This window comes from Armigeres subalbatus, chromosome 2, assembly GCF_024139115.2.
Source record: "Armigeres subalbatus isolate Guangzhou_Male chromosome 2, GZ_Asu_2, whole genome shotgun sequence".
Taxonomy (NCBI): Eukaryota; Metazoa; Arthropoda; class Insecta; order Diptera; family Culicidae; genus Armigeres; species Armigeres subalbatus.
In genome coordinates this window covers 412,014,345-412,039,411 of record NC_085140.1, presented here as the reverse complement: position 1 = coordinate 412,039,411, position 25,067 = coordinate 412,014,345, and the positions used below count along the sequence as shown (strand labels likewise).

At 44.0% G+C, this 25,067-nt stretch overlaps 3 protein-coding genes across 6 annotated transcripts in view; all 3 read left to right on the top strand.

Moving 5' to 3' along the window:
* Positions 1 to 25,067, top strand: part of LOC134217662 (EGFR adapter protein-like) — a 254,022-nt gene that overhangs the window by 59,818 nt on the left and 169,137 nt on the right. The gene's annotated exons all lie outside the window — the stretch shown is intronic.
* LOC134210280 (uncharacterized) lies at positions 6,547 to 8,243 on the top strand. Its single transcript, XM_062686327.1, has 2 exons — positions 6,547 to 7,085; positions 7,133 to 8,243. Exons 1-2 carry the CDS (start codon positions 6,547 to 6,549, stop codon positions 8,241 to 8,243), a joined length of 1,650 nt encoding a protein of 549 aa, XP_062542311.1.
* LOC134210279 (uncharacterized) lies at positions 10,072 to 11,964 on the top strand. Its single transcript, XM_062686326.1, has one exon. The coding sequence runs from the start codon at positions 10,072 to 10,074 to the stop codon at positions 11,962 to 11,964; it is 1,893 nt and encodes a 630-aa protein (XP_062542310.1).

Here is a 25,067-nt window from a genome sequence, read left to right as displayed (position 1 = left end):
CCGGAATTTTAAGAACTATTCTGCAAGAAAAATAATTTGGCCGAATGCCGTTTGACCGAATGTCGTTTGGCCGAAAGGGTCATTTGGCCGAACACCATTTGGCCGAATAGTTGAAATACGTTTCCTTACGAAGTGAGAAGTGAGTAGTGAGAAGCAAGAAGGAAGAGAAAGAAGAAGGAAAAGGTAGAAATAAGAGAGAAGAAGGAAGAAGAAAGAAGAAGATAGAAGGTAGAAGGAAGAAGCAAGATGAAAGAAGAAAGAAAGAAGAACGAAGCAGGAAGAAGGAAGAAAAAAGAAGGAAGAAGTAAGCAGGAAGAGGGAAGAAGGGAAAAGAAAGAAGGAAGAAGACAGAAAGAAGAAGAATGGATAAGGAAGAAGGAAGAAGGAAGAAAGAAGAAGGAAGAATTAAGAAAGAAGAAGGAAAAGGAAGAAATAAGAGAGAAGAAGGAAGAAGAAAGAAGAAGATAGAAGGTAGAAGGAAGAAGCAAGATGAAAGAAGAAAGAAAGAAGAACGAAGAAGGAAGAAAAAAGAAGAATAAAGAAGGGAGAAAGAAGAAAGAAGAAGTAAGCAGGAAGAAGGAAGAAGGGAAAATAAAGAAGGAAGAAGGCAGAAAGGAAGAAGCAAGATGGACGAAAGAAGAAGGAAGAAAGAAGAAGAAAGAAGGAAGCAGGAAAAAAAGAGAGAAGAAAGGAGAAGAAAAAGGAAGAAAGAAGAAGGAAGTAGAAAGAAGGAAAGAAAAAGAAAGAAGGATAAGGGATGAGGAAGAAGGAAGAACGAAGATGAAAGAAGGAAGAAAGAAAAAAAGAAAAAATGAATAAAGAAGAATGAAGAAGGAAGAAGGAAGAAGGAAAAAGAAAGTAGAAAGAAAGAAGGAAGAAAACGAAGGACGAAGGAAGAGGGAACAAGAAAGAAGGAAGAAGGGAGGAGGAAGAAAGAAGAAGGAAGGAGGAAGGATGGAAAAAAGAAGAAAGAATAAGGAGAAAGGAAGAAGGAAGAAAGAAGAAGGAAGTAACCTATACATTGCGTTAGCCACATTAGGGCATCTTTAGTAGAGTTATAAATTGTATGGGAGTTAGGAAATGAAATTGAAACTGTAAAAATGCCATCTTCAACAGACGTTATAGTTTTAAAAATTCGAACAGTTTCGTAGAGAAATTTATAACTGGAATACTGCTCAGTTGTATTTTTGCACGAATTTGCAACAGAATTTACTGGAGTTTCATTTCGTTCAAAACAATAGAAGATGACGTCATCAGCTACAAAAAATACTATTTCATCGACATCATAACAGTTTGACATTTGAATTGGCCTCGGAAGATTTGTTTTTCGTTTTCCAGTATAAAACATGAGTAGCTTATAACTGCTACTGAAGATGCATTTCTTGTAGGAAGTAGCAGTATACTCAGGAAATAAATATAACTGTAACATTACTAAAGATGCCCTTACATTCCAAAACATTAGGTGGCATAATGAAGTGTATTAGTTTTTTCGAATAGGTTTTTGCCATAACTTATAATGTTTTTTCTTTACGTGTGATTGTTCCTAGAATTCATTCGGAAATTTGTTCATGAACTCCCCGAAAATTTCGTCGGGATTTTCTTTGGGAAATTCTTCAAGATTGTTTTTGGGATTCTTTTCGAAAATTCCTTCTGGAATTTCTCCGGAAATTCCTTCGTGAATCTCTCCAGGATTTCTTTCGATTAGTCCTCCAGGCATTCTTTCAGAAGTTACTTCGAAAACTCCTCCGAAAATTTCTCCGACCATTCCTTCGGAAACTCGTTTGGGTACTCCTCTGGGATTTGTTTCGAGAATTCTTTTGGGATTATCTCCGGTGATTCTTACGGGAGCTCTTCATAGAATTTCTTCGGGAATTCCTAAGGAAATTCCTTTCACGAATTCCCTAGAGAACCTTTTCGGGAATTCTTTCAATTATTCCTCCAGGAATTTCTACGGGAATTCCATCGGAAACTTCTTCGGATTTTCTTCCGAAAATTCCTCCCGGAATTCAGCTGGGCTCAGAAACTTGTTTATTAATACAGGTTATCCGACTTGTCAATATCCCCAACTCAGCCATCTTGGATTTTTGTATGGAATTTATGCTCGTTTGTTTACGTTTTGCACTGAAAATGTATGTTTCCCCCCCGCGCTGGTTATTCCCATCTACTGACGAAGTCGGATAACCTGTATACATAAAAAAAATCTTGCTCGTGGCCATGGTGGTGTTTGCGTTTGTTTTGTGTCATACATTGAAAGGGGAAAAAGAGGGGTTTCATTGATGCTTCAACATGCTGTTTGGTTTGGGTGGCGTGGAGTTATGGGGAAGTTTGGGTGATTTCAAGGGCAAATTTGAATATAGTTTTCGTTTTATACATCTCCTTATTTCCATATTATATTATGTATGCGGTTTTGTTAGTCTTCTATTTATATTAGGGAATCCTTCAAAAATGGCATCGGGGCCTTGGCGAAGGGGGGTGGGGGTGTCGTTGGTTGAATAATCTTAAATGTATTTGACGTCATATTCTAGTCGGCCTTGAGAATTATTGGCTTAATTTTCAAAATGTTCGTGTACATTTCATTTTTAACCCTAGAAGTCTTGGAGACCCATGATGTTATATACCAACCCGTCCAGTTAGTCATAACAATTATATCAATATGTGTTACAAATAACAATACTTGAAATAATTTCTCTCTCAAAAATTTATGAAAGAAAATTTCACGATCGTCATAACTTGATTATAACATAATGTATTATGCTTATTTTACAGAAAACAAAATTGCCAACATTTTTGGAATTAGGAATTGGAAAAAAACGGAGTTACTTGATTTAATCGAGAAAGGCATCGTCACCGCTAGGTGGATTAATTTGGGTTTTTTTTTCTCCAATGGCTCTACAATCCAACAGGAACTTGGTCTGCTTTGCAAATTAGTATTCTATTAGAATTTCCTCAGTTATTAATTGAAAGCTTTTCTATGCCCGCCATTGCATGAGTATGTATCTTATGTGGCAAGTATAAGGATACACTATGCCCAGGGTATCGAGAATGTTTCCAACCTGAAAACATCCTAGACCGGACCGAGAATCGAACTCGCCATTTTCGGATTGGCAATCCTAAGCCTTTGTTCGCAAGGCTTCTGGGGACTCCTTTAACTTGAACTTAGTCATTCTTGTTAATTTGTAAACTTAGGAATGCCTTGAATGTCAAACGCGGTCCAAATGCGCCAACTGTTTATCGATTTTAAGGCGAAAAACGATACTGTAGACCGCGTAGAGCTATGACAAATCATGGACGAGAACAGGTTTCCTGGTAAGCTCATGAGAATGCTCAAAGCAACAATGGATGCTATGAATAATTGTGTGAAATTTACGTGCGAATACTGCAGTTCGTTCGCATCATGCAGGGGATTACGACAAGGTAATGGACTTTCATGACTATTGTTCAATATTGCACTAGAAGGTGTCATGCGAAGAGTCGGGTCAACAGCCGGTGTACGATTTTCAACAGATCCAGTCAATTTGTTTGTTTTGCGGGTGACCTGAAACGTGGCGCAACAAAAGTTAGACTGATGGCGAATGCATCGAAGACAAAGTACGTGCTTGTGGGCGGAACCGAGACCGGAAGGGCAAGCCTGGGAAGCAGTGTTACAATAGACAGGGATAGCTTCGAGGTGTACGGAGGATTTGTCTTCCTTGGATCCTTGCTAACGGCTGATAACAACATTAGTCATGAAACACGAAGGGGCATCATCTGTGGAAGTCAGGCCTACTCCGGCTCCAAAAAAAAACTGCTGTCAAAAGATATGTATCACGCACCAAATGTATCATGTACAGAATTTTCATAAGACCGGTGGTCTTCTACGGACATGAGACTTGGACCATACTCGAGGAGGACTTGCAAGTACTTGGGGTATTCGAGAGACGCGTGCTTATGACCATCTTTGGCGGTGTTCAAGAGAACCGTGTGGATGCGAAGGACGATTCACGAGCTCTCCCAAATCTACAGCGATTTCAGTATCCAGAAGATAGCTAAAGCTGAAAGGGTATGATGGGCAGGGCATGTTACAAGAATGCCAGACAGCAACCCTGCAAAAATGGTGTTCGCTACCGACCCGGCAGGTACAAGAAAGATTAAATCGCTGCACTCTAATCCTTCGGCGAAGTGGAAAGTGAAAAGCGCGAAGTGGGTTGATCAGAGATGTGGCATCTAACTCTAACCATGTATTGTGGCGTTAAATTGTTGATTCAGTGTTATCTGTTCAGATGTTAACTGAACAAATGAAAGAAGCGGTCAATGTTGTCAGAGAAGTCATCGAATTTGATAGAATGTTGGAAATGGCGTGGATGCAGGAAGAGGATGTATTTTCATGTTCGCTACTTGGTAGCTAGAAGATGCACGCTTTGCTAAATAGTGCCACGACTTCCACGAAGAGGGAAATGCTTCGCTGGCCGTGAGCATCTACGACTCTCTGGGATTAGGGACGTCATTCGTTTTCCAAGGTGAAATCCTCATTCTAGAAGTGTGGAGGACCAATATCGGAAGGGACAGCAACATTCCAGAAGAGATCGCTACACGGTGGACGAACCATAAAGGCGTTTTTGAGGAAAATAGATAATTTGCGTATACCTCGATGGTATTTCCCAGGAAACGTTTCAAATAGGTTCAGAACATTGGAGCTGCATGTATTCGTGGACGCCAGCGAGCAGGCTTTTGCAGCTGTGGCATACTTCCGAATGATATACCAGGGACAGATAAAAGTTGTAAGAGTGGCACTGGTTTCATCGAAAACGATAGTCGCACCACTTCGAGCTCTATCGACACCTTGCCTGGAATTCATGGCAGTTTTGTTGCGAGCCCATCTGCGGAAAACCATAGAAGTAAACCATTCTTTAAAAATCCGTAAAAGTACCTTTGGCGGAGGTGAATTTCTACGAAGAACAACGTTGCAGATGACACTACAAAGTTGGGGAAAGGTCCGTCATGCAATGTTGACAGTCGCCGGTTTCTTGGTCCTGAGTTTTTCTACGGCACCGGACCTAATTGTTTGGCCATTACGGAAGAAGATAAGGATGAAAGTGTCACTGAATTATGGGAAGCTTACATATTTACTATCATATTGGACAATCAGTGGTGGACATTACAAGATTTCTACAGTTTGAGAGAATGTTGCGTTCGATGGCATATTTTCATTGTTTAGAAATAGTCTACGCATCTCAAAGTATAGTCGTTCTACAGACAAAGTGGGAGTAATCTGTGCAGAAATCTGAGAAAATGCTGTAGATTTTTCGGAGCACTGACCAACAGAGGCAAATAGAGGCCTCCAGTTTCAATAATACGACCTGGAAATGTGGTATCCAGCGCTGAACCTGTTGTAATAGCTATTCAAAAAACTCACCGAACAACTCCCGTCGCCAAGGATCGGACACGGTACAAGTAGTTTGCTGAAGTTTACTAGTCAGTGTTGACACCGCGGTTCACCCATTGTGCCGACCAACACTGGCATGAAGCAGATGAAGAGTTGATCATACCTATTTGGTATTTACTATTGGTATTGTTTAATGTGACTCCCTAGATAGTAAGATAGATGTTGATACTGAATGAAAACCAAAACAAACTGTGAAGAGGGATAAAGAAAAGTTGCGAAAACGGCCATTCTAAATTTAGCAAAGAGCAAGTTTATTTGAGTGGAAATTATAAAATTAATTCTAATTAGTTGAAATCAAGTTCGGTGCCTGCAAAGGAGATAAAGAAATTTTCGGAATTGCTGTAAATGAATTGAAGGTAAAGATAAGAAATTCAGTTAACTAACGAGTTTGTTTATATTTGTAATTTGAAGATTTGCGAATCGGTGTTGCTGCTGGTGGCGAATACCTGAAAAGAGAAGAAAGAGGTTGAAATTATAATCTGAGTGAAGTTGTGAGTATTTAGCAAGATTTAAAGGTTTATGAGCCATTTAAATAATTAATAGTTACAGCTTGTGTAGACGGAATTAGAAACTCTTGAGAAGGTGAGAAGCACCGGAGAATACAAATTAGTGATCGGTTATAGCTGGAAGGGAACAAGACCAATTCTTGTGAGTAAAACCAACAAAAACAATGTATTCAAACGTAATAAATCTAATAAAATTTTAGTTTGAGCTGCCACGAAACAGTGCTGCTGCGAAAAACTGGTACACCTCCGAACAATCTCAAAAAGAATTGTACGAGAATCGGATATCCTCAACAGTACCATGACCGATTCTACTGCACAAATCCTGGACCTTACAGAAACCCCCTGTGCGGCGTGTGATGAAGTGTCAACTGAAAATGAGCAGATGATCAGCTGTGACGGATGCAAACAGTGGTTTCACACTCGTTGTGTCGGCATATCGGACGAGAAAGAGATCGAAAAAAACTGGTTTTGCGCAGAAATTAAATGCCAGCAAGCCATGCGAAAAAAGAAGAATCGCACCAAGAAGAGCGGAGATGACTCGGACCGCTCCAGCGTCAAATCTGATGCCGTACTCACTCTAGAGCAAAAGCTCAAAACCATGGAGGAGAATCAAAGCTGATGGAGCAAGAGCTGGAGGCGGAAATGACCTTGAAGAAGAAGGAAAGGGAAATCAAGCGGGCAATCGAAAGAAAACGCTTGATGTTAGAGAAGAAGATGTACGAAGAAGAAGAAGAGCAGGAGAAGTTGCTGCAGGAAGAGATCCTACGGGAAAGGAAAGCGCAAGTGGATCGTATGAGAACAAACAAACAGTCTTTCGAGGAGAATTTGAGGATTTTAGATGAACAGATGCGTGGCTTAAAATACCGTACAGAGCAGAATAAGTTGAAGAAAGACGTCGATGCTGGCGAAGGCGTTTCTGGTGTACGGACGCCGTTGCGTAATCCGGAGGTGGGAAAGGTAGCGGAACAGGCAACAATTAAGCGGAAAAGCACTCCAATCGTTCCATCACAAGATGTATCCGATTCTGATGATGAAACCGACGCAGACGAAACCGCTGAAGAGGACCCCACTACATACAGCGAGGAATCCGACGGTTCAATAGAAGAGACGGAAAGAAAGCTCACCAAAATCAGCAAGAGAAAATCCAGCCAATACGGGTTGGGGAAAATCGTTGCATGCCAACTAAACTTCAAATGGCCGCCAGAAGTGGTATCAGTAGAAAATTGCCTACATTTTCTGGAAAACCAGAGGAATGGCCGCTGTTCTATGGAACGTACCAAGCATCAAATGAAGCTTGTGGTTATAGCGATGTGGAAAATTTGGTGCGGCTTCAGGAATGCCTGAAAGGTCCAGCTTTAGAAATGGTGCGTGGACAACTGCTTCTTCCGAAATCAGTTCCGAAAGTAATTGCAAAGCTGCGCCAGCTGTATGGTCGTCCAGAACAACTGTTACAAAGCCACTTGGATAAAGTTCGTCGGCTAGAATCTCCCAAAACTGGCAAACTTGCTAGCTTCATTCCATTCGGGACTGCGGTAGAACAATTGTGTGAGCATCTAGAGGCGGCGGAATTGAAACAGCATTTAGTCAACCCTCTGCTTGTGCAAGACCTAGTAGACAAGCTTCCCGACAATGAAAAGCGTGAATGGGTGCGTTTCAAAAGAGGAAAGAAGAGGGTAACACTGCGAACTTTCACCGATTTCCTGTCCGAAATAGTTGCGGAGGTGTGTGAAGCCAACGTGAGCCTAGAATGCAAATCATCAAGTAAGCCAATTAGTGGAGGACGTTCTGGAATGGGTAACGGATCGAAGGGCGCACTTTTCAATCATGATGAAGGGGAACAGCGAGTAAATAGTCCCGAGTTGGTGAGGGAAGAACGTAAAGGTCTGAAACCGTGCAGAGTATGTAATAGAACAGATCATCGATTACGTTATTGCCAAGATTTTAAAAGCCTGGATTACGCGGAGCGAATGCAAGTTGTAAACCAGTGGAAATTATGTCGGGTGTGTTTGAATGAACATGGACAAGCATTGTGTAAGTTCAAGCTGCGTTGCAATGTCGGGGATTGCCGACAAGCACACAATCCTCTTCTGCACCCAGTTGACGGCGTAATTGGAACCAGCGCACACATTAGAACAAATAATATGACTATGTTTCGGATGATTCCGGTACGACTCCACAGCGGACAGAAGTCAATCACCGTGCTCGCTTTTCTGGACGAAGGCGCGTCGGTAACATTGGTAGAGCGAAGGATAGCGGATCGATTAGGAGTAGTCGGTGTTCAAGAAAAGCTACCATCCAGTGGACAGCAGAAATAGAGCGAGTTGAGAAAGCTTCAATGCGGACGAACGTATGGGTGTCGGCGCTGGGAGCGAAAGAAAAGCTGCTATTGACGACGGTAAACACCGTAAATAAGCTAATGCTACCATCACAGTCGCTAGACGCAAAAGAGTTAAGTTGCGAATATGCTCATCTAAAGGGATTTGCCAATTTCTTCATACAATGGCCGGCCGGAAATGCTCATCGGTCTGAATAATTTGCATTCATTCGCTCCGCTTGAAGCAAAGATTGGGACTGTGGTGGAACCTATAGCGGTGCGATGTCAACTTGGTTGGACGGTATACGGACCGAAGCAAACATCAAGAACAACAGAGTCTACGGGATATATGAACCTTCACCGGGATGTCACAAATGAAGACCTACATGACCTACTCAAAACTCATTACGCGGTAGAAGAGTCTGTAGTGTCACTTTCATTGAGTCAGCAGAAAACAAAAGGGCACGTGAAATTTTACAGCGCACCACCAAACGAATCGGTCATCGCTTCGAAACCGGCTTGCTGTGGAAAACCGACAACCCGTCATTTCCAGACAGCTATCCGATGGCACTACGCAGGTTGAAGCAATTGGAGAAAAAGCTAGATAAAAACCCAGACTTGCAGCGAAATGTTAGCAATCACCGAATATCAAAAGAAGGGCTATGCACATCTAGCTACCCCGAAAGAGCTTGCGACAGATCCTGATAAAGTATGGTACCTTCCGTTAAACGTCGTGCTGAACCCCAAAAAGCCAGGGAAAATACGACTTGTATGGGATGCCGCAGCTACCGTCCAAGGCGTATCTCTAAATGCTCAGCTATTGAAAGGACCCGATATGTTGGTTCCGTTGGTGACCGTTATTACCGGTTTTCGGGAGCACCGAGTAGCTGTGGGTGGCGATCTACGTGAGATGTATCACCAAATCAAGATAGCAGAACATGATAAGCAGTTCCAGCGCTTTCTATTTCGGCATGATCCTAAAGATGATGTTCGTGTTTACGTCATGGATGTCGCAACGTTTGGGGCAACAAGTTCTCCCTGTTCAGCCCAATATATTAAGAACCACAACGCGCAGGACTACGCTGATCAATTTCCAGAAGCAGCAAACGCAATCATTAAACGCCACTATGTGGACGATTATTTCGATAGCGTTGATACCGTTGAAGAAGCAGTTATGCGCGCGAAGGATGTTACCTTTGTGCATCGAATGGGTGGCTTTGAGATTAGAAACTGGGTTTCCAATTCAGCAGAAGTACTCCAAAGCTTGGGTGAATACGGAGCTATTTCTCCCGTCCATTTTACCGAAGATAAAACGACGTCGCATGAACGCGTATTGGGAATGATATGGGATCCAATTAGGGACGAGTTTTCCTTCTCCACAAAACATCGTGATCAGCATCTGCCTTACTTCAATGGTGACCAACGACCAACAAAGCGTGCTGTACTAAGTTGTGTCATGGGATTCTTCGATCCGTTAGGTCTCCTCACTCCGTTTACTATTCATGGAAAATCATCGTACAGTGTTTATGGCGTAGTGGATGCGACTGGGATGAAACCATCAACGAAGAATGCTGGGAAATGTGGAAACGTTGGATTAGTCTATTGCCAGAGGTAGAGAACATTCGCATCCCACGATGCTATCTTGGCACCTACCTGTCATCGGATGTTGAAGCAGTAGAAGCGCACATCTTCACAGACGCCAGTGAACACGCATATGGCTGTGTTGCATATCTCAGAATTGTCGTCGGGGGGATCATTCGTTGTACGCTGGTTATGTCCAGATCCAAGGTAGCACCACTGAAGCGACAATCGATCCCACGATTGAACTTATGGCAGCCGTTCTCGGAGCCCGGATGAGTCGAACGGTGGTAGACACGCACTCATTAAAGATCAATCGATGTGTTCTTTGGACAGATTCGCGAACAGTATGGAGCTGGATCCGCTCCGATCAACACTTCTACAAACAGTTTGTTGCATTTAGAATTGGAGAGATTCTAGAACTGACACGAGCTACTGATTGGCGCTGGGTTCCAACTAAGCTGAATCAAGCGGATGTGCTGACGAAGTGGCATCGAGATACGTTAGGTAGCGACGGAGATTGGTTTAAAGGGGCGCAGTTTCTTTATCAACCTGAACATCAATGGCCAACTCTTGATGTACCAATTGAGCAGACAAGTGAAGATTCCAGAGGTTGCGTATTCTTTCACGGAATTGTTGACGTCGGACGATATTCACGGTGGATGAAACTGCAAAGAGTGATGGCTTATGTAGTCAGGTTTATCGAAAATTGCAAACGCAAGGTGATGAAGCAACCTATACACACAGTAAAATGCACGAAGAATCAGCAAAAGAAAAATTTGGCGCATTTACCGTCAGTGCTATGTGGGCTTACGAAAGAAGAGTTTCAAAGGGCAGAGGTTTTTCTATGGAAACAAACACAACTGGAAGGTTTTGCAGAGGAGATTAGTGCGTTATCCAAGAATATTTCAGTAAAGAAAACGAGTAACCTATACAAGCTAACACCAATGCTGGACAAAGACGGTGTGCTTCGGATGGGTGGAAGAATGGAGCTGTCGGGGGAAATTTCGATTGACAAGCGCTTTCCAATAATTCTACCTAGGAAACATGCCGCAACGGAGAAAGTGATACAGTTTTATCATGAGAAGTTCGGTCATGCTAACCGAGAGACTGTGACAAACGAACTTCGTCAAAGATTTTGGATTCCAAACATCCGTGCCACTGTGCGGAAGGTTATGAACGAATGCGTTTGGTGCAGAGTAAATCGATGTCGTCCACGAACCCCTATGATGGCACCACTTCCGACGCAGCGAGTTACGCCCTATGTTCGACCGTTTAATTCAGTGGGAATTGACTATCTTGGCCCAATTGAAGTCACCGTTGGACGTAGGAAAGAAAAACGGTGGGTGGCAATATTCACCTGCCTTGCTGTACGGGCAATACATCTTGAAGTTGTTGTGAGTTTATCAACACAATCATGCTTGATGGCCATCCGGAGGTTTAGCTGCAAACGAGGTGTTCCCGGAGAAATATTCTCAGACAACGCAACGTGTTTCAAAGGGGCAAATAACGAAATGAAAAGAATATACGGAGAGTGTGCAGAGAAAGTAGTGAATGCTGCGACAGCGTGGCACTTCAACCCGCCAGCGACACCTCATATGGGCGGCATCTGGGAACGGATGGTAAGGTCGGTAAAGGAAGCGATGAAAGCACTAGATGATGGACGAACACTGTCTGATGAGGTACTGACAACAACACTAGCAGAAGTAGAAGATATGGTTAACACGCGTCCGTTGACATACGCGTCTCAAGATGCTGACGACGAGGCAATCACTCCGAACCACTTCCTTCGTGGATCCGTTGCAGATGCAGATGCGAAGATAGAACATACGGTGAATATAGCTGAAGCCCTGCGCGATTCCTACAAACGCTCTCAACTATTAGCGAACCAAATGTGGGAAAGATGGTTGAAGGAATATCTGCCAACAATCAACAGACGGACTAAATGGTTCGAAGAGAAGAAGCCACTGCAAGTAAACGACCTAGTTTTTCTCGTCGATGGAAAAAACCGAAAGAGTTGGATCAGAGGAACAGTAGAAGAAGTGTTGAAAGGACCCGACGGTCGAGTGAGGCAGGCGATAGTGCGTACAGCTCGAGGTGTATATCGGCGTGCAGTATCAAACTTAGCGGTGTTGGAGATTTGAAGGTAAACCCAGGTATTCTCAAGGAATCACAGGATGTTACGGGCTGGGGTATGTTGACACCGCGGTTCACCCAGTGTGCCGACCAACACTGGCATGAAGCAGATGAAGAGTTGATCATACCTATTTGGTATTTACTATTGGTATTGTTTAATGTGACTCCCTAGATAGTAAGATAGATGTTGATACTGAATGAAAACCAAAACAAACTGTGAAGAGGGATAAAGAAAAGTTGCGAAAACGGCCATTCTAAATTTAGCAAAGAGCAAGTTTATTTGAGTGGAAATTATAAAATTAATTCTAATTAGTTGAAATCAAGTTCGGTGCCTGCAAAGGAGATAAAGAAATTTTCGGAATTGCTGTAAATGAATTGAAGGTAAAGATAAGAAATTCAGTTAACTAACGAGTTTGTTTATATTTGTAATTTGAAGATTTGCGAATCGGTGTTGCTGCTGGTGGCGAATACCTGAAAAGAGAAGAAAGAGGTTGAAATTATAATCTGAGTGAAGTTGTGAGTATTTAGCAAGATTTAAAGGTTTATGAGCCATTTAAATCTATATACATAAAAATGAATTTCTGTCTGTCTGACCCTTATGGACTCGGAAACTACTGAACCGATCGGCGTAAAATTTTGTATGCAGAGGTTTTTGGGTCCGGGGAAGGTTCTTAAAATGGTTCGAGACCCCTCCCGCCTTTGGAAAGGGGGGCTCCCATACAAATGAACCAGAAATTTCTGCAAAACTCGAGATTTAAACAGAGAATAAATCAACTTTAGGCGAAACGAAGTTCGTCGGGTCTGCTAGTAATTAATAGTTACAGCTTGTGTAGACGGAATTAGAAACTCTTGAGAAGGTGAGAAGCACCGGAGAATACAAATTAGTGATCGGTTATAGCTGGAAGGGAACAAGACCAATTCTTGTGAGTAAAACCAACAAAAACAATGTATTCAAACGTAACAAATCTAATAAAATTTTAGTTTGAGCTGCCACGAAACAGTGCTGCTGCAAAAAACTGGTACACCTCCGAACAGTCAGCATCCTGAAAGAATTTCCTGCCTCTGAGATTTTCTTCAATGCTTAGTTCCCGATTATTGCGGTGAGAATCGAGTGGCCCTTTGCGGCAACCGTTGCCTTCATTTACATTCCAAACGGAGTGAAGATTCTGGAAAAACTGCCATCCCCTGTCGTCATCTGTGGCGTCGAGAACGGCTACCCTTTACTCCTGGGATAGTCGTTCCAACAACACCAGAATATTCTTTTCAATGCGGCAACCGATACCAACCTCGTAGTTTCAAACGATGGCACGGTAGCCTCGAACTCGGTCGAGTGCAGACTTTTCCAGAGGAAGCGACCACGCGCCGATTCTCGTGGTACTAGGTATAGCACCGACTGATATCACCCACCCACCGCGCTGGTTGTATGACCTAGCCGATTGGAACAATTACCAGCAGAAAGTAGGCTCGAGGCCAAACTGTCGGCAACGGTCGTCGAATTGTATCAAGTTATCCACCGTGCGGCACAAAATACTATTCCGAAGACTAGCCCAAACCCGAGGGGAAAAGCCGTCCACTAATGGAGCGGCACAACGAAGAAGGTAGTTAAAGAGTTGGCGCAAATCACTTCGGGCGCTGAAAGAAGCCAAAAAGCCATTGCCGGATGACAGCTGGATAACATCCGCAGCAGCTTCTAGACCCTAAAGAACTAAGGACGGTAAACTATTCGCGAAGCAAAGGAGAAGTCGTGGGTAAGTTTTCTTGACGAGATCAACAGTGAACAATTGTCGACAGATTCACTTGGTAGGGTTTGGGTCACCGTGAACTTTTATATCGTTAATTTGTTGATATTTTTCGGTGAAAACTAAACACACACTTTGCATAATTTTGCATAACGTTTCGGCCTACTGCTTTTCAGCCATCGTTATGCAAAATTATGCAAAGTGTGTGTTTAGTTTTCACCGAAAAATATCAACAAATTAACGATATAATTATCGACAGAACTGTGGAGATGCATCAACTACTTCCAAGGCAAGAGACGCGCGAAGGGAATCACCCTCTTCATCTACGGTGTTACCCAGTGAGATTCGATCATCATTTTGCGGATGCGATTGCTGATCATTTCGGTAAACAGTCATAGTATGTGTTAAGAGCAGCCGGAGCCGTTCCGGAATAAAGCACGCCAATTCCGCAAACTTCTGGGTCCAACTCGGAGGACACGCATTCAAGATCATGAAGGGGCGGACCGGGGTGTTCCAAGGTTCAGTGATCGCGGTCACACACGCGGGGTGAAATGTTTGCCGACCTTCTGAAGGACATCCACATCAAGGTATACGCGGACGATATACTCCTTATCGCCGTCGGCAATCACATCTGGCTGTTCAGGAGGAAAATCTAGGCTGCAGTAAACTAAGTCGCCAAGTGGAATCAATCAGCCGGCTATGTTATTACGGCAATTAAATGCGTACGGGTCCACGTCTTTGCGTCCAACCACCGGCTCCCCAGCATGCCCACCATCCTATTGAACGGAACCACCATGCCTACCAAGAAAATTGTGAAGCTCCTGGGCGTGACGGCGAATCGCTACCTTTAGCGAACACATCAAGTGAACCAAGGAAGCCTGCAAGGTGAGAACGAACATGGGAAAATCCATTTCTAGGACAAGAAGGAGAAGTGATCGCCTAGTGCGGCTCCGTGTTATGGACGCCGTTATCTCGAGTCGACTACTCTACGGTCTCGAATTAACGTCAACAAATGTTCAGGAACGCACTCGAAACCTAGCCCATTTATATAACCGTTCTATAAGGCATGTGTCTGGTCACCTGCCATCTACCTCGGTGTACGCAACAAGCACCGTAGCCGGCGTTGTGCCCTTCTGGCACAAATCCACCACTGCCCTCTGCAGCAAAGCGGCAAGCTACTTTGAGAAGACCAAAGATAGAAACAACAGCTGCTGCTTTCAAGATCTGGCCACGAACTAGCTGTGTATGTGTAGACTAGACTAGACAGGTGCTGCTTTCAAGATCTTGCCAACAAAACATTCGACGAACTCTGCGGATGAAAGCTTCTTAAGACTAACGGCATACGCCGACTAGGGCCGCCGAGAAGTTGGTACTTCAAAAGGTGTCTGAACCAGGCTCAATCACAAAGTCTCTTCTGAAGTTACATCGGGGAAAAGCACCCAGACTTCGAGCTCCGATTCACCGACGGTTCAAAAGCATTTGAAAATGTAGGTATCGGTGTACCCTCTAGTATTTCAGACGACTGCTATCGACTATCGAACCAGTGTTCAGTATACTTCGCCGAGGCAGCGGCCATGTTCCAGGTCCTGGCCATCCCCAGGTCAAGACATACGGTAACTTATTCAGCAAGCGCCCATGGGTAAAAGCTATTGAGAGCATCACCGACTATCACCACAGTGGGGCCGCACTATCATGTGGGTGCCCGAACACGCCGGCATAAAAGAGAACGAGCTTGCCAATACGCTGGCCAGCATCGCCGGGACAACTGATTCTTAAGCCGTGAAGTATCATCACCCGACGTCAAGCACTGGATAAAACAAGAAACCGCACCCCAAATTTCCTCAAAGATATCCACCTGTTCGTGCCGTCATCATCGTCGCTGTGCAGTGCTGCTGAGTGTGAAGAGGAACGCGCCAAACAGAGCAGCGTGCGTTGCTTTATTCGTTTTACGTTCTGTGTATTGCTTCATCCTGTGCGCCAACACTGATCGCAATGCGATCGTTAGGCGCACAGATAGTCTAATTAGATTTAAATTTGAATGTTTTTGCGCACGTCCCCAAATTATAATTTGTATTGTATCCATACTAAGAGTCGCCTACACAGCAAATAATTTTGAAAATTCAACGACGTGTAAAATTGCAGCTTATCCCATCAAACGAATTAACATTCGATATTCTATTAAATTTGATTGAATTTTACAAGCAAGCACCGTTTACATATATTTCGATTTAAAAGAATAGTAAGATCGATTGAATGTTACGTTTATTTGCATGCTCCAAATATGTGCATGAAAATACATTTAAAATCACAACATATTTTTATCTGTGTATAGAAGGCGACTCTGAAATCATGTTCTGTACAGTATCTCGTAACGTAACGTTCAAACTAGTACGCTGCCTCTCGGAGGCAATAAATCAACAAAATCTAACGACCCACCCCCGTCCAACGACGAACCTCTGCAATGCATTTTGGCAAGTCCTCCGGAAAACGAAACACAACCTTAACCCCTAAGGTTATGAATAACCCTGATAATCGCTGGACGACAAAATCAGAAAAAAAAAGTTTGTATTTGCGATGCTCATGTGTTACATTTGTAGTTCTTGACCTATGAAATCGACTGGTTACTGGCGTTTGTTGTTTGATTGGGAATATTCCGAGATTTTATGGTCACAATATTTGAATGCCCCCATGAATGTTTTTCAGGCAAAAATGGGTCTAAGGACATGCTGGGTCGATTTCGATTGGATACCAGGCGTAGTTGACCTTGTAGACCAATTGATTTGAATTGTGGAATAATTTGGGGAACCTAAAACATCTGCATCAAACTTATTTAGATTGCACATATCACGCAAGGGCTCTCGTATTGACATGCTGGGATGATTTTGGTTTGAAACCAAGCGGAGTTGACAAGGTAGTTTAATTGATCTGAACTCCAGAACAATTTGAAGAATTTATCTGCATCTTCTTCTTCTTCTTCTATGGCTCTACATTCCAACTGGAACTTGGCCTGCTTTCCAACTCAGTATTCTATTAGCATTTCCTCAGTTATTGATTGAAAGCTTTCTATGCCCGCCACTGCATGAGTATGTATCTCGTGTGGCAAGTACAATGGATACACTATGCCCAGGGTGTCGAGAATGTTTCCCACTCGAAAACAACATCCTAGACCGGGCCGAACTCGCCATCTCCGGATTGGCAATCCTACGCCTTTGCTCGAAAGGCTACTGGAGACCTGCATCATATCAATATAATACGCAGTGGCTTTGGGGGTTTGCAAGAACAAGCTGGGTTGATTTACGCAATGAAGTGCTTCTGAATAGGTAAATTTTTCCTAAATTGAATTTTGTAAATAGAATTTGCCTAGATTTAATAGACAGCATCCGCACTCCACCTGATCTAGCAAAAAAATAGGATCTCTAGGAACATAACAAACTAGCAATCCACAGGAAAGTAGAGGTGGATAAGACAACCGTGGAAGAATTGTAAAAAATTGCTTAGAAGACGCCCGGGAACCTGCTGTTTGTAATCATGGTTCTAATGATTTCTTGATCGCACTTTTCAACATGTTGCACACTTGTTCATTAATTTAATAAAACGGATGAGATGAAAATTGCATTTAGTCACAAGATGAATCATCGAACAAATGTACCATGCGTATCCATATGCTTTTATGTTTATATGCTGCCAAACGTTTCACCTGGGAGGCCCATGTTTGCCTGAAAAACACTCATGAGGACATTTACGATAATAATAAATAACTTTAGATTGTAATAACTTAGATTAACGTAATAACTTAGCATTTTAATTTATCTGAACATGCAAACATGCAAGTGACTTCAATGCCCTTTCCTACTTTGTGACCAAATAATCTTCGAATTTTCCCAATTAAACAATAAACGCCAGTGATCAGTCGATTTTAGAGATAAAGAACTACAAATGCAACACATGAGCATCGCGAATACAAATGTATGTAATCGATGGACTACGCATCAAGTAACAGTTAAAGTTTCAAAACACAAATACTATTTTACCTTTCCTTTTCGACACCCCTCCGGGTCGATTGAAATGCCCAACAATATTTTTTCCCCACGGCACCCTTTTGGATCGAGATTTTTGAACACTAGAATAGCAAACTGGTATTGAAACCCTTCTGGTCCGAAGTAAACAACCAATGTAGAAACCACTTTTAACTATACGTGTACCTTTTAGTTACCTTTACATCAGGTCAAAGAAGAGCCAGCCTAGGGCTGAAAATCTCTTTAACCTTTCCGTTACCAACGCCAAAAACGAAATTAAAAATCTTTTGGCTGTAACTTTTTTGTCTTTCACCATTTTTTTCGCAACGAAAAAGCGAAATTTATTCAAATTTCAGGGACTTCATAGATTTCAAGGATTGGCCACTTGGTTACGGAGTTATTCCGGATTTATTTATTTGTTTATTTAAGGCCTACATCAACAGACTACTTATGTCCTAATGATGGTAATAAAAAAAAGATATAAGATATAAGTATACATATCGTCAAAAACTTTAAAAAAAAATGGACACAAACACTAAAACAGCTATCTAGGGTAAATGATATATTTTGGACATGTACATATTTTGGACAAGCCTGAGCTTCTTCAATCAATTTTAGATAATGTGTAGGAAAATTTTTATCGAAAGTATGATCATTGCATACTTTTACCTCAACTCTAGCGACTCCTAATGAGAATTTACAAATCAACTATTATTTATCTTTAAAATTACCTAAAATGTAAAGCTTTCTACCAAAGTGCCTGCTGGACGCCAGTATGCAGGAGAACATGCATTATAGGACTCTTCGTAACATGCACCTGAAACACGTTTAAAATGGTTCAAACGGCAATTTTGAGGTCTTGCGGCCAAAGTTTGATTGTAATTGAGATACTAACATATTCCAATCGCTTAACATGAACTTGAGACGGATGAAAAAGGAGTGACCAAAATGAAGTTATGTTTTTATGCATCAGACATTTATTGGTCACCCCATGTACAGTACATGGATGAACCATTCATTGCCAAATTTCAGGCTGTTTTCAATGATATCGATAAGATTGCGAAACAATGTTAATTTCTGGTTTAATCTATGTCAGTTAAGCAAATAAATGCAATTAAATGAATGTGGATACGTGTAGGTAAGTCATACCATTGAGATCTGTAGGTGGCCATTTTTAAATTAGGAGAAAATGACTCTGTCCAAAATATATGCATTTTCCGTGTCGAAATTATATATTTGATGTCCAAAAAGAAAATATTTCAGTTCGCAGTATATTACAGTTTACATTTAGTAAACGTAATTTACTCAAAAAATTGGGCAATGGAGACACAAGACTAATCATAGGTTATGTGTTTGGATGTACCTAGTGGTTTTCAATTGTTTTATACTATTCAATCTCGATATATTTCCTAATGAATGTCCTGCGCTTGTCCAAGATACATCATTTACCCTATTGCGAAGTGAAAAATTCTTTGAATCTTCGACGCAGCGTCTGACGAGGCAGGTTGAAGTCGAATATTGTAGAAACCCTGTTGAATATCCGCTGTAATCCTTCAGTACTACCGTTCATAATGTAGTTAGTCCCGACGAAATGGCATTCTTAACATAGCGTTATTGCGAAGTTGTTTCAAAATGTCACTACAATCTATTCGGCCTTGCAAAACGTCTGCAACAAGTACAGCTCGAGCGGTGTTACGGCGTTCTCTTAGCGGCTCCAGATGGATAAGCCGACAGCGGCTTTCATAACTTGGCAGGCGTAATGGATCTCTCCACGGTAGTCTACGCAGAGCAAATCGTAGGAAGCGTCGTTGCACGGACTCAATTCGTTCGGCACCGTTCGTATAATTGGGATTCCAAACGGCGGAGCAATACTCCAGTATCGACCGCACCAGTGAGCAATACAAAGACTTTAGACAGTAAATGTCAGAAAATTCTTTACCCATCCGAAAGATGAAGCCCAGGGTTTTGGAAGCCTTACCTACAACGTATGAGATATGCATTTTGTACGTCAGCTGGGAATCCAAAATTACGCCCAAGTCTTTGACATGACTCAGACGTTCTATGCTGGTATTCAGAGGCGTGTAGTCAAGTCTAACGGGATTTTAATCCGAGAAAAAGTGATCATCGAGCATTTTGCCGGATTGACTATCATACGGTTGACGTTACACCAATTGGCAAAGGATTCTAACTGACGTTGAAGGAAATAGCAATCTTCGATGGATTGGATTTGCAAGAACATTTTCAGGTCATCAGCATACGATAGGCGGGGAACTTCGAGTACAAAATTCACGTCATTGAAATATAGTAGGAAGACTAACGGACCCAAATGACTTCCTTGGGGTATTCCCGATGTAGCCACGAAGGAATCAGACCTGCAGTCGCCGATAGCAACCGTTAGTTGGCGGCCGGATAGATATGATCGGAACCATTCCAATAGAGTGCCATTTACTGTGGTTTAACTTATCAAAAGCAGCTGACAGATCTGTGTAGATAACATCTGTTTGAGCTCTTGTCGTCATGCTGTTCGTGATGAAAGATGTAAGGCACAATAAATTAGTACTACTGGAACGGCCGGCTATGTATCAATGCTGAGTTTCAGACAAATACTGCTTGCTGTGGGAAAGCAGAGGTTCTATCGGTTCTATCACAACGAGTTCGAACAGTTTTGATATTGCACTCAACGAACTTATTCCTCGATAATTGTCCACGTCACGTTTGTTCCCTTTCTTGTGCACAGGAAACATTTGTGCAATCTTCCAACATGAAGGAAAGATGCCACTGGATAAGGAAAGCCGAAACAGGAGGAGCAACGGATACTGCAAACTGGAAATGTGTCTTTTCAGGAAATTGGATGGAATACCATCGGGACCAGGTTTGATCGATGACTTTAGTTTTGATGCAGCAGAGGAGATCATTTCTTCGCTGATGTCGATAACACCTAGTACATGGCCATATAGGGGAACATTGTCTGCTGCGTGATGTACTTCGTTGTCGGTAAGCTGTTCATCGGTAAAAACGTCAGCAAACTTTAGCGAAAACAGTCTGCAGATCTCCTGCAGTGATGATACAGTTTCGCCCTTAAATGTCATAGAGGAAGGTAGGCCAGATTCCCCGCGTTGCTTGTTGACATGATTCCAAAACAGTTTAGGATGCGTTTTGAGATTGGTTTGGATCTTACTTTGATATCGGGAATAGCATATACGACTGACCCGTTTATAGGCGTTGTTGAGTCTGACGTAGTGATCCTTTAAGGAAAACGTGCGGTATTTAGTGTATTTCCTCAAGGCGGCTCTCTTGGCAGTTTTAAGTTCTCTTAATTCCCGAGTGTACCAGGACGGATGAGAGCTATTCTTGTGTACTTTTTTGGGAACATGTCGGTCAATAACGTATGCCAAGATATGCGAGAAAGTCGACGCAGCATTTTCGACATTATTGGCAAGTATAGCGTCCCAAGGCATATCAGATAGTACGTCGACAATGCTTTGATGATCGGCCTTCTGAAAATTGTATGATACGGAAGCGGGAAATACACCGAACTCGTTGGCCAGGCTCACCGGAATTCGGAGGGAGGGTGATGAGGGACGAGCTTAACCATGGGAGCTGGAGCTGCGGCGATGAACGGGGCGACATCTTGCTTGCTCACAAAACATAAGTCCAAGCAACGTTGATTCTCATTCGCTACATGATTGATTTGAGATAGCATCGCCGTGCTGTAGTCATCGAGAAGATGCAAAGCACCCGAGTGAAATACTGACCGATGTCCATCGGGATAGAGGAAACCATTGTGAGACGGTCTCCACGAAACACCGGAAAGATTAAAGTCGCCAATGACAAGAAGCTCATCCGCCGCTGCCATACCCTCGACTACGGTGAAGACGGAACGGCAGTGGGTATCTAAGTAGTCAACGTCACGTGTTCTATCTGGAGGTATGTACACGGCACAAAGGAAAATGGCGCTCTTCTTCAATTGGATGGATATCCAGACTTGCTCCAAACATTGCCACGTATTTATTTATTTATCATCAGACTAAGGCCGGAGTGGCCTGTGCTGCACATAAAAGACTTCTCCATTCAGCTCGGTTCATGGCTGCACTTCGCCAACCACGCAGTCTGCGGAGGGTCCGCAAGTCGTCCTCCACCTGATCGATCCACCTTGCCCGCTGTGCACCTCGCCTTCTTGTTCCCGTCGGATCGTTGTCGAGAACCATTTTTACCGGATTACTGTCCGACATTCTGGCTACGTGCCCGGCCCACCGCAGTCTTCCGATTTTCGCGGTGTGAACGATGGATGGTTCTCCCAACAGCTGATGCAACTCGTGGTTCATTCGCCTCCTCCACGTACCGTCCGCCATCTGCAACCCACCATAGATGGTACGCAACACTTTCCTTTCGAAGACTCCCAGTGCGCGTTGGTCCTCCACGAGCATCGTCCAGGTCTCGTGTCCGTAGAGAACTACCGGTCTTATAAGCGTTTTGTAGATAGTCAGTTTGGTACGACGGCGAACTCTATTCGATCGAAGCGTCTTGCGGAGTCCAAAGTACGTACGATTTCCAGCCACTATGCGTCTCCGAATTTCTCTGCTGGTATCGTTATCGGCGGTCACCAGTGAGCCCAAGTACACGAATTCTTCAACCACCTCGATTTCGTCACCACCGATAGAAACTCGTGGTGGGTGGCTCACATTGACCTCTCTTGAGCCTCTTCCTATCATGTACTTCGTCTTCGACGTGTTGATGACTAGTCCAATCCGTTTAGCTTCGCTTTTCAGTCTGATGTAGGCTTCCTCCATCCTCTCAAAGTTACGTGCCATGATATCAATGTCGTCGGCGAAACCAAATAACTGGACGGACTTCGTGAAAATCGTACCACTCGTGTCAATCCCTGCCCTTCGTATTACTCCTCCAAAGCGATGTTGAATAGCAGACACGAAAGACCATCGCCTTGCCGTAACCCTCTACGGGTTTCGAAGGGACTCGAGAATGCCCCTGAAACTCGAACTACGCACATCACCCGATCCATCGTCGCCTTGATCAACCGTATCAGTTTATCCGGAAATCCGTTTTCGTGCATTAGCTGCCATAGCTGGTCCCGATCGATTGTATCATATGCGGCTTTGAAGTCGATAAATAGATGATGTGTGGGCACGTTGTATTCGCGGCATTTCTGCAATACCTGACGTATGGCGAACACCTGGTCTGTGGTAGAGCGTTCACCCATAAATCCCGCCTGGTACTGCCCCACGAACTCTCTTGCAATTGGTGTTAGTTGACGGCATAAAATTTGGGAGAGTACCTTGTAGGCGGCGTTCAGCAATGTGATTGCGCGGTAGTTGCTACAATCCAGCTTATCGCCCTTTTTGTAGATGGGACACACGACACCTTCCATCCACTCCTGCGGCAAAACTTCCTCCTCCCAAATCTTGGTAATGACCCAGTGTAGCGCTCTAGCCAGTGCTTCACCACCGTGTTTAAACAGCTCTCCTGGTAGTTGGTCAACTCCAGGGGCTTTGTTGTTTTTCAGCCGGCCGATCTCCTCCTGGATTTCCTGGAGATTCGGAGCCGGAAGTCGCATGTCCTGCGCGCGTGCTCCTAGGTTCATTACCATACCGCCACCGTTGTCTGCCATATCGCCATTCAGGTGCTCTTCGTAGTGCTGCCGCCACCTTTGGATCACCTCACGCTCGTTCGTAAGAAGGTTCCCGTTTATGTCCTTACACATATCGGGCTGTGGCACGTGGCCCTTACGTGAACGGTTCAACTTCTCATAGAACTTTCGTGCGTTATTAGCGCGGTACAGTTCCTCCGTCTCTTCACGGTCTCGATCTTCCTGCTGGCGCTTTTTCCTCCGGAAAATCGAGTTTTGTCTGTTCCGCGCCCGTTTGTATCGTGCCTCGTTCGCCCTCGTGCGGTGTTGCAGCAATCTCGCCCATGCTGCATTCTTCTCCTCAACTAACTGCTCACATTCGCCGTCATACCAGTCGTTTCTCTGATCCGGAGCCACCGTGCCTAGTGCAGCGGTTGCGGTGCAATGGTGGATCGAATATCTCTCCAGTCATCTTCAAGAGATGCTGCGCCTAGCTGCTCTTCCGTTGGGAGTACCACTTCCAGCTGCTGCGCGTAGTCTTGGGCTAGTCTACCGTCTTGTAGCCGCCCAATGTTAAGCCGCGGCGGACGACTCCGACGCGTGTTGATCACCGTCGAGAGTTTTGAGCGCAGACATACTGCGACGAGGTAGTGGTCGGATTCAATATTCGCACTGCGGTAAGTGCGTACGTTCGTGATGCCGGAGAAGAATTTACCGTCGATTAGAACGTGGTCGATTTGGTTTTCCGTTACTTGATTAGGTGATTTCCATGTGGCCTTGTGGATATTCTTACGGGGGAAGAAAGTGCTTCGGACTACCATTCCGCGGGAGGCTGCAAAGTTTATGCATCGTTGGCCGTTGTCGTTCGATACGGTATGCAGACTATCCGGTCCGATGACCGGTCTATACATTTCCTCCCTACCTGAGCGTTCATGTCACCGATGACGATTTTGACGTCCCGCAGTGGGCATCCATCGTATGTCTGCTCCAGCTGCGCATAGAACGCTTCTTTCTCGTCGTCGGATCTCCCTTCATGTGGGCAGTGCACGTTGATGATGCTATAGTTGAAGAAACGGCCTTTTATCCTCAGCTTGCACATCCTTGCGTTGATTGGCTGCCACCCAATCACGCGTTGGCGCATCTTTCCCAGCACTATGAAGCCGGTTCCCAGCTCGTTGGTGGTGCCACAGCTTTGGTAGAAGGTAGCCGCTCGATGCCCGCTTTTCCACACTTTCTGTCCTGTCCAGCAGATTTCCTGCAGCGCTACGACATCGAAGTTGCGGGGATGTAATTCATCGTAGATTATCCTGTCGCAACCTGCGAAGCCTAGCGACTTGCAGTTCCATGTTCCAAGCTTCCAATCGTGATCCTTTATTCGTCGCCTAGGTCGCCTTTATTCGTCGTAATGGTTGTTTTTAAAGGCGGCTTATTGGGCCTGCGCAAACCTCCTGTCTCGTCGGAGGGCCGTCGTGTCAGGGCTGTTTAGCGTCCCACCTAACACCAGGACTTGGGCTTGTGCGCTTTGAGCGGCACACGGTCGCTTTGGCGGAGCCTACTTGCGGATACATGCAGCTTTTTATAGAGGTTTAACAGGGCCCACTGTCAAACCCCACCACATCCTAGGCAGGCGCCACAACTCGCAGATGGCCTGGGGAGGGATCGTCAAGCCCTTGGACATAGTCCCTGCTGCCCCCCCTGCTTCCACATTGCCACGTGGAATTCTCAATTAGCCTTGCCTTCAAACCACGCCGTACAGCAATGATGACACCGCC

Bases quoted from the DNA above. Each gene is read 5' to 3' on its own strand.
- LOC134210279 (XM_062686326.1), top strand. From the start codon at position 10,072: ATGGCAGCCGTTCTCGGAGCCCGGATGAGTCGAACGGTGGTAGACACG.
- LOC134210280 (XM_062686327.1), top strand. From the start codon at position 6,547: ATGGAGCAAGAGCTGGAGGCGGAAATGACCTTGAAGAAGAAGGAAAGG. The intron at 7,086-7,132 runs GTTGGGGAAAAT...AATGGCCGCCAG, and splicing joins AGAAAATCCAGCCAATACGG to AAGTGGTATCAGTAGAAAAT.